Source organism: Glycine soja, chromosome 12, assembly GCF_004193775.1.
Source record: "Glycine soja cultivar W05 chromosome 12, ASM419377v2, whole genome shotgun sequence".
NCBI lineage: Eukaryota > Viridiplantae > Streptophyta > Magnoliopsida > Fabales > Fabaceae > Glycine > Glycine soja.
In genome coordinates this window covers 17,012,598-17,022,319 of record NC_041013.1, presented here as the reverse complement: position 1 = coordinate 17,022,319, position 9,722 = coordinate 17,012,598, and the positions used below count along the sequence as shown (strand labels likewise).

The 9,722-nt window shown below is 28.0% G+C and overlaps 1 protein-coding gene across 1 annotated transcript; it reads left to right on the top strand.

Moving 5' to 3' along the window:
• The first annotated feature begins 228 nt into the window (after positions 1-228).
• Positions 229-5,393, top strand: LOC114378572. The gene is made up of 2 exons (XM_028337200.1): positions 229-818; positions 5,185-5,393. Exons 1-2 carry the CDS (start codon positions 448-450, stop codon positions 5,228-5,230), a joined length of 417 nt encoding a protein of 138 aa, XP_028193001.1. The 5' UTR covers positions 229-447; the 3' UTR covers positions 5,231-5,393.
• Positions 5,394-9,722: the final 4,329 nt, after the last annotated feature.

Below are 9,722 nucleotides of genomic sequence, written 5' to 3'. Positions count from 1 at the left end.
TTAATATTTTTATAACCCAGCAAACTTAATCATATCCAAAATAGAAAAAGAAAAAAAGAGAGAGAGAGAGAGAATTATTTGTAGCCAGCTGCGAGGTCCTCTAGGGCATGAATTGTAATAAAGGTTGAAACGTTAGGGGAAAAGTGTACATAGAAACGGATAACGACAAAAAAATGGTAGAGAATAGTGTGGCGTATCTAGCGCTATAAAATTGGGTTGGGTCTCTGAGTGTAACAAAACAAAACCCGGCTATTCACAGACGAAGAAATAGAAACTAACCCACATCTATTTTTCTCATTAATTTTAATATAACAATGGATTTCATTCCCTTCAAACACGGGACCTCTCTATAGCAGCAGTTTCCAATAATTCCACCGTTTTCTTTTCTTCTTTTTCTTTTCATTTTCCTCTTCCTCTTTAAAAAAAAAAAAAAAAAAAAGAAGCGAGATGAGGTTTTTCTTCGAGTTCGTGTCTTGTTGCGGTTTGCTGACTCAGCGCGTGCCGGAGCCGGCGGTTCCGGCGGCGGAGGAGGAGATGTCTCTGGTTCCGGCGGCGGAGGAGGAGAGGTCTCTGGTTCCGGCGACTGTGGTCTCCGTCGTGCCCTCCCGCCGACCATGCCGCAAGAAGATGCGGATGGGCGCGGCGGAGTGGAGGCCGTCGCTGAGGTCGATCTCGGAGGATGTTGCGGCACCGCCGCCGAGGGAGAGAGAGAGTCCCCGAAAAGGCGCGGTGGCCTCGGCCGGAAGGGATGCGAAGAGGAGGAGCAGCGGCGGAGCCGCCAAGGTTCGGCACCGGAGTTACAGCGACGGTTATTACGGGTCAGTGAAAATAATAACTTTTTCGCGGTTTAATTTAACGGAATACAAGCAGTCAAATACTATTACTATCCCAACGGTTTAAGAAAATAGTAGAGGACTTTAGTTTTTAACGGTAAAAATGATTCTTAGCATAAAATTTGACAAAATAAATTAAATTTATCCTATCATCTAATTACGATTATTATATATATAAAATATATTCTAACTTTATAAAATAGTTATACGTTCTCATCGTTCAATCAAAACTAATGATATATGTTAAGTTATTAACAAAAATCATATCAATAATAATTTATAATTAAATAATATAAAATAATATATATATATTAAGATAAATGAGTTAATTTATGTAATAAATATATTTAAAATTGTACCAATAATATTTTTTTTATAAATGCATATTCATTAAGTTCATAAAATTTATCAATTTTTTTATCCCACTTGCAAAATATATATTCATTAAGTTCATAAAATTAGAAAATATTTAAAGTAAAAGGATGTTTTATGAATTTGACTTATTAAAAGTAAATAATTATGATAAACAAAATAATCTACATGCAATTTTTTTCGACGACTTCTAAATTAAAGAATCAGGTTCGAATCTCGTATATAGATAGAAAAATTGAGCAATTGTTATTTGTAAATAAAATTAATTGATTGATTATAACTGATGTTTTAAAGTAAAAGGATGTTTTATGAATTTGACTTATTAAAAGTAAATAATTATGATAAACAAAATAATCTACATGTAATTTTTTTCGACGACTTCTAAATTAAAGAATCAGGTTCGAATCTCGTATATAGATAGAAAAATTGAGCAATTGTTATTTGTAAATAAAATTAATTGATTGATTATAACTGATGTTACGTTTCATTAATTACTTTGTTTGTGTTAGTGTCAACTTTTTAAGAAAAATTAAAAATGAATTATTTTAGAGATATTATTTGTGGGCCTGGGGCTGCTATGTTAGTAATAAACATTAGCAGGTTTAAGAATTGAATTTTAGAAGTAGGTACCCAACCCTTTTTCTTCTAGGCGTTATTTGCTGATATCCATTAGCAGTTGACTTGTGTATTGAAAATATATGATTTTTTTTAATAACATTGTATTTCCACGTTATATTTATTTTATGCATTCAAGATATTAATATTGGTAGCAAAGTTTCAACTGTTTCTACTTTACAGATACCCAAATTTCACGCCAAAGTCCAATCCATTAATAACGTATTATGGTTTTCTGCAATTTAAAAGTCAATTTACAACACACGTTAATTAATTTAAGGATTTTCTAAATCTCCCTATTTATAAAATTACATATAGATAACGATTTTCATAAATTGTTGACAATTTGGCACGTCAAGTAAGATTTGCAAATTTCCTTATTTGATGCGACATGATTAGAAAGTATTATCGGGTATAGAGTAATTGATGAAAGATTGAATAAACTTCCACTCATAGATAACAAGAAAAAATGTTATTTAGATTCTGGTTTGTCATTTGGAAAGGTTAGTTTTCTTTAATTTCACTAAAAAATTAAATGCATAAATTAATTTTTAATTTATAAAAGAAAGTTAATTACTTGATTTTTTTTCTTAAATATTTATTTAAAAAATTATTCAAACATAATCTTATTCATGATTATCAAATAACTCTGGAGTTAATTCGCTAACTCTTACAAGTTTACGAGTAAATTTTATTGAATATCGAAAACGACTTAGCAAGTTAAAAAATTCTCACATTTATCTAATAACATCAAACCTTCAATGAGAATGATGTATCAATCTCTACAAGTTATTGGCACTATTACTAGACTTGATTACTTAAATATTATGAACTTTATGATTTACTGTTTGTTGTATTATATTATTGAAATTTTTAATTAGTATGTTGTTTATAGATATTTTATTGTTATTTTTATATAAAATAGACTCTTATACGTCTATGAATTGAGTTCATACCACTCTCACGAATTTAACTAAATTTTCGAATTTGATAACATTGACCTTATTAACAGTCAACTCTGTCTAGGCTGTTTATTTTTCCAAATTAAAAGAAGGCAAATACCTTCCACGGCAGTTAAATTCATCTTTGAAAAGAAAATGCTTTTGAATTTAAGAAAGAAAAAATGAGACACAGATTGGATGCTTCGTTAAACAAACAAGTACACAAGTGAGGGAAAGGAGAAAAAAAAAAGAGAAAAAAATAGAAAAAACTTTTAATTTATGAACCTTGCTAGTTTGAACTGGAATTCATTAGTATGGTGCATTGAGGTTGTCGCAACATATTTCTTTTAGACAACTAGTTTAGTGTGATGTGTTTTGTACGGATACTAAATTTATATTTTATAATTTATAAGAGTATTTTTTATTATTTTGAATTTTTAATATATTATGAATTATTTAATTTAAATTTTGATAAATGTATGTTAATAATCATGTTAATAATTAAATATTTAAATATATTTTTATGTATAAATATACTCCAGAAAATTATTGTTATTGAGGTATTTTCCTTGTTAATAATTAAAATAATCAGTAATGGAATTTAAAATTGTTTAATTATAATTACTATTATTATAATTACATGTAAACATATGTTACTATAAATAAATAAATAAAAATAGAAGTGATTGCATTTATATAGGAACATAAAATAGAATATTTTTACATAAGAAAATAATATTTATTTGAATTAATAATCAAATTGAATAATCAATTATTAAATTCACATTTTATAATTTATAATATTGTTTTTTATATTATTTTAAATTTTTAATATATATATATATATTAATATATATGTCAATAAATATTTAAATATATTTTTATATACAAACATGCTTCAGGGAAAATTATTATTGTTGGAATTGTTATCCTTGTTAACAATTGAATTAATCTATTACACAATTTAAATTATTTAATTATAATAACTATTATTATAATTACATGTAATAATATGTTATTATGAAAAGAAAAATAAAAATAGAATTGATTGCATTTATATACATAGATAAAATGGAATCTGTTTACATAATAATAAAATATTTATTTAAATTAATAATTAAATTAAATAATATCATTTAATATTTTTAGAAGAAATAAATATGCGATTTTCACATGATATTATTTAATAGAATAAAAGTTATATATATATATATATATATATATATATATATATATATATATATATATATATATATATATATATATATATATATAATAGATTTGAAAGTATACATCTTATAACATTTATATTTATTTAATGTATTCAAAGTGTGGATTTATACACGTTATAAAGTTCCATCTGTTCAAATTTACAACATGACTAGTAATTTATAGCTCAGTGCTTAACACATGTAACATGCATATCGGGATGCCTTTAAAAACAAAATGCATATTGAGATACTTCGTTCTTGACTTGAGTTTTCTCTTGTCATATCATAGCCATTCATATTTCGCATCGCGCTTGTGGTAGTTGTCTTCTAATAAATTATGCAAGGGACGAATTTGAATTGGAGAACACTGTAAAAGGATGGTCACTAATTAAGAAATTAGTTAATATATGGTTAAAAAATTTAACTATATAAGTAATTTGATGTATATACGTATATACTTTGTTACAAGTTTAATCATTGATGGATTATTTGATAAAAAATTATTTTTATCAAAAATTAAACTCTAATAATATCCAAATATTTAACCTTAATTTTAATACATTAATTATCATTATTCAATTACTTTTTTTTATCTTTATATATTATTTTCTGCATTCTCTATCTAAGCAAATTTATAAGAATAAAACAATGTTTATATGATTAAACCGATAAAGATATTAGTTTAAGGTTTAATAGTCTAGATGTAATTGAATAGTGATTAAATCGATTTTATACTTTTTAATATTATATAATAAGTAATAAAATAATATAAAATTATAAAAATCAGGATCTAAAGAATTATAATTTAATATAAATGATTAAATAATATGTTTCATAAAACAAAAATTAATAATTGTTAACAAAATAATTGATACTTGTTTGAAATATTTGAATATGTATTTTTATATATGTTAAAAATATTTTAGATTAAATTTAATGATAATAAAATAAATTGAATAAGACCGATTTAACGTCGATTCTCTGTGCCGGTTCTAGACCGATTCGATCGATTTTTATCGATTTTCACTGGTTCTAAAGTATTTCTTTTTGAAGTGTTCAAACTGATGATCAGATTGTTTCGATTAAACCAGTGGGTTGAGCCCAATTTTCAAAACCTTACAATAGAGTATGTAATAATAGTAAGTTAATCGAATGTTGAATTTATCGGGGAAGTAACTAACAGGTCAACTTTATGTTTGGTGTAATTTGCAGGTCAGCACCTTCCATGCCGATGATGATGCCAACATTTATGTTCTAAACATTAGAGTTGAATTTATAACAGTAAATGTGTATATATACGGACTACTTGGATTGGGGTTAAAAAAGAAAAAGAAAAAAAAAAAGCGTTGTAGAGGTGTCATTTTGCATTGTTAATGCAATTATAGCCTTTTATTTTATTTTATCAATCCATTGTTTATAAATGAATAGATATTCTTCCTAAACTTGTTTCTCGCTTCCTTGATAACAAAATTTTAAGAGCAATGCTAGTAAAATACTTTCTTCATTTTAAAATGACTAATGTTTAAAGTTTTTTTAACTCATATAAAGAAAATAATATATAAATTCTTTTATTAAAATATCCTTACTTTTCATAATGTATTTTTATAACTATTGAATGATTAGTGGTAGTGATTAAAAAATGATAGGTACAGTACTCAAAATTCAATAATTAATGTAATTTATTTGGGATAATTTTGAAATAAAATTGTTAAAAATTTGTGAATGGAGGAGGGAGTATTTTTTTTAACAAACTCTTTTAAACACATTCTTTACTGTTTTGAAATTTATTAAAAATTACATTTTAAGGTGTTTTGTTTCTAATTTAAAAAGTCCCCCTCTTATTTTAAAGTTTTGTATAAATTTCAACCAATAACATAACGTGTTATTGGTACTCTCCAAATTTTAATATGCATTATGCAATATTGTTTCACCTAAAACTTTCCCCTCTTTCGTCTGTTGGTTGAAGTGTTCTGACAATAACAAAATCCTAGAAGGTGACCAAATTGCATTAATGACCTAAAGTCTTTGATGAATAAAAAATTAAAGACAAGTATATTATATACAACAGTAAACCTAAAAGTCCAAATACTGTATACTAGAGAGTATTGTTGGTTCCCAAATAACCAAATTTTATGTAAGCCAAGGAATCACAATTGAGTTTGGTTTTGCAATTAATTATAAAAATAGTAAAAATATTTGAAAGCAAGCGGAATTAATATGACTTATGATAGATAAAGAGTTTATTGATTTCACACATATCTTTATGTTCTTCCTAGTTTCTATTTCAATTAAACCACGAGTATTCTCTTAATTACTAATCTTGCCTCTTAATTTATCCCACATAATGAGGTTATGTTATGAGAATTGTCTTTCTTCTATTTCATTCCCTAGTTGTTCATTTAGGGATTAAACTAAAAGAAAGGTTAAGCGCGAAGAGCTTAATTAACAAGTGTTAATCCAAATAGAAATTTTGGTTATAGTTTGTTCATACATGTTCTAGGAATTGAATTGTTGTGTAGATCGATCAATTAAAGCAGTGGATCACCAACAGTTAATCAATTAGTTTTGGAGTGATCAGTCCCAATTAGAAAGGTAAAACAACGCAACAGTTCAATTGAGTGAATAAACAGGAATTTTATTACAATAGAGCGATTAGCATTCACATATGTCTTACATCATAATCCTAAATCCTAGCTTATGAGGTTTAGCTAGGCATAGGCATTGGAAGTTTAAACCCATAGAAGAAAGCATCAAGAACATAAAATGACAAAAATCTTTACAATTATTGATTCCCGTTGTGCTCTTCTCACTCGTCCTTAATCTGTAGCTCCTAAAAAATTCTTGATAGCTCCGAGAAAATAAAATTATAAAATAAAACAAAAGGTGAAAATAAAAAATGTTATTTTTTCTGTTCATAGACTCGATGGGCCTTTAGTGTTGTTGAGGCATGCACAACCGTGCTTTATGAAGCATGGTCGTGCTTCAAAGTAGGGCTAAGAAACGTGAGTCGATATTTAAGTCATGCTTCAATTTCAAACTAGAGCATGGTTTGTCTTGCACACCCCTGCTTAAAGGTGCAATGACATGCTTTTATGAAAGTAGAATCATTGTTTCGAAGAACAACCGTGCTTCATGATCTGAAGCTTAATTTTGAATATTTTTTAGGCTTTTTCAACTCTTTTAAAACCTCCATTGTCCTACACCAAAAATAACACTAATCACATGGAATTAATCACTTTAAGTGCAAAAAACAACTAAATGGTGCGAGAAACCCTATACATGCAAGACATGCCATAAACCATTTAGGGAAATTAACATCAATACTGATTATGGAGTAATTAGTGACATTGTTAGGATAAGCATATCAAGGTAGTAGCTACTATGGCATAATGTTTGCAATGACCTTGATCACACGTGAAATCGCTCAGCTGACCTTCCCACACTAGTAAATAGACTTACGCGCATGCTCACAACAACAATAATTGTGAGTTTATGCATGAATGCATGATCCAATCTTACCGTATACAATTCATAAAATTTTCTCAACATAACAATACTTAGACCCTCTTGTGGATAAAACTATAACAGCATTGTACTTAGGTTTCCACCTAAGACATAATAATTCAATAGAATTAATCCCCCTTTTGGGTATCGGCAAGTCCGTCGTGTTAATTGTTGCTCTCCAAAAGGTACTAAGAACTTACAATGATAAAAATCATCCACCACAAAACCACCTTATATACAAGCTTAGAGTTTTCTTGTAGAGAAACAACATCTTACTTGAGTTCTAGGGTCTAAGTTACAACCCAATATTAACCTTTACGATGCAACAAATTCGTCATAAAACATACGATTAGTGGTGAATCCAGGAAATTTTTCTATTGAAGACAAATAAATAATTTATAATATTTTCATAAAAAAAGCGTTAAAATTTTTTACAAATATGAGAAAAAAATACTTAGATTTCTAGAAATTACAATAATTCTCTATATATTTCAAATTTTTAAAAAAAATTATGATTTTTTATTGTCAACATTATAAAGATAATAGAATAGTAAAATGATAAAATTATTATGAATTGATTCTCTCCTTTATCTTTATAACTTTTATGTTAATTCATTTTAAAATTTGTCTTATGGGTTAAAACCAATTTTTTATTGGGGCAAAAATAAAATATATTGAATATACTCAAATATAAAAAATTATGTTATGGGGACAATTATCCCTATAGTTATGTATGTGCACCTATATGGTCATCCACTAGGTAACAAACATTTTAATCACCTTATCCGATTATTACTAGTATTTATTTTAATTAGAAGGGAGTTGGGGGTTAGAGTATTTCTATATAGCAGCTTCAAGTCTATGTCAATTTAATTTACATCATATGGTCTATGTGAACTTTATTTCCATTATCTTATATGAAATAAATTGATCTCATTCTTGGTTGGGAATTCATTAACCGAAATCATTGGTTTTATTTCCAGTGTTGCTTGGTTCATTGGCTGCTCTTTGTTATAGGAATATATAATTGGTAGTGTTGTAATTGTTAGTGGCGTGACCCCCAATTTGGAATATACACTTATAGACTTTGTCTGGCTGCTCTATGTATGTTGATCCTCTATTTCATCTTAATTGCGAAACAAGGTAAAGTTATGTATCTGAGAACAAATACCTAGATATTTTGTAATCATACTAGCTATATGTGAAGTCTTTCACATGATATGGAGTCTGTTGAACAATAGTCAGTGTCAGTTTCTTGTTTTGGTTAAGCTAGTGTGTGATTTCAGTGGTCTTGGTCAACATATTTATTTGCTTTGCATTGTTTGATAGGTTATTGAGACTGCTTCAAGAGAAGCTGCTAGTTTGGTTGAACAATGGTTTGTTGGTTGCAGCATTAGTCATGTAGTAATTGAAAGGACATCAATCCAAAGATATCTTGGATACTCTAGTAACCTCATTACAGTAAGAGATCCTACATTACATCTTAATATTTATTTTATCATTGAGAAAAAACTTTTGGAAGCATGCAACTTTCTAAAGTTTAGACATTTTGCTTGTCCTACTATTTTGCTTGGACTGAATCAAAATATACAGATCTTTGTTGAGTGTGTCAGTGTGAATGTTTTGTTCTACTAATTGGAATTGTTTATCTTTTGTCAATGTGTGTGCAATTGTGCATGTTTTCTAAATGAGAAATGACCCCTCTTGGGTTTGATTTCCATGCAGAGGTACGAAATCATCATGATGTGGTTTTTCTGGTAATCACTGTTTATGTTAATTAGCATTTGTATGGGGTGTTCTATGTCGTAGTTTATTGTATTTGGGATGAAGCATGGTTTTAAATTGCGATCCTCGTCATAGTTTCATCGTGTTACTTGGTATTGCAGGAAATTGTAGATAGATGCGGCTAATGCAACTGGAATTGTGGTCATAGATCGCTTTTTAACACCTTGGGGTGAACAAATTTCTTATGTCATGTAGGCATGGAATCTATGTGATTCAGTCCAGGGCATATGTTGGGAGATTAAATGGGTACTTTGAAAGTACATAATTGTAATTAATAATAGAGTTGAAAGTCATGTTTGCTAACTGTTTATAAGTGGTATTCAAATTCAAAATACAATCTATTCTCTTAGTCTTTGTGAATTTTGGTAATGGGAGTGGAAGGGCACATGACATAGCAGAACACATCTGAGTTGATTATTGTAGTTCTTGAAGTGTTCAATTTTTGTACTTTTTTCTCTTAA

What these genes read in the sequence shown, in the direction of transcription:
- LOC114378572 (XM_028337200.1), top strand. Translation starts at nt 448, where the DNA reads ATGAGGTTTTTCTTCGAGTTCGTGTCTTGTTGCGGTTTGCTGACTCAG. An exon ending in TACAGCGACGGTTATTACGG is followed by an intron (nt 819 to 5,184) that starts GTCAGTGAAAAT and finishes TGTAATTTGCAG; the next exon opens with GTCAGCACCTTCCATGCCGA.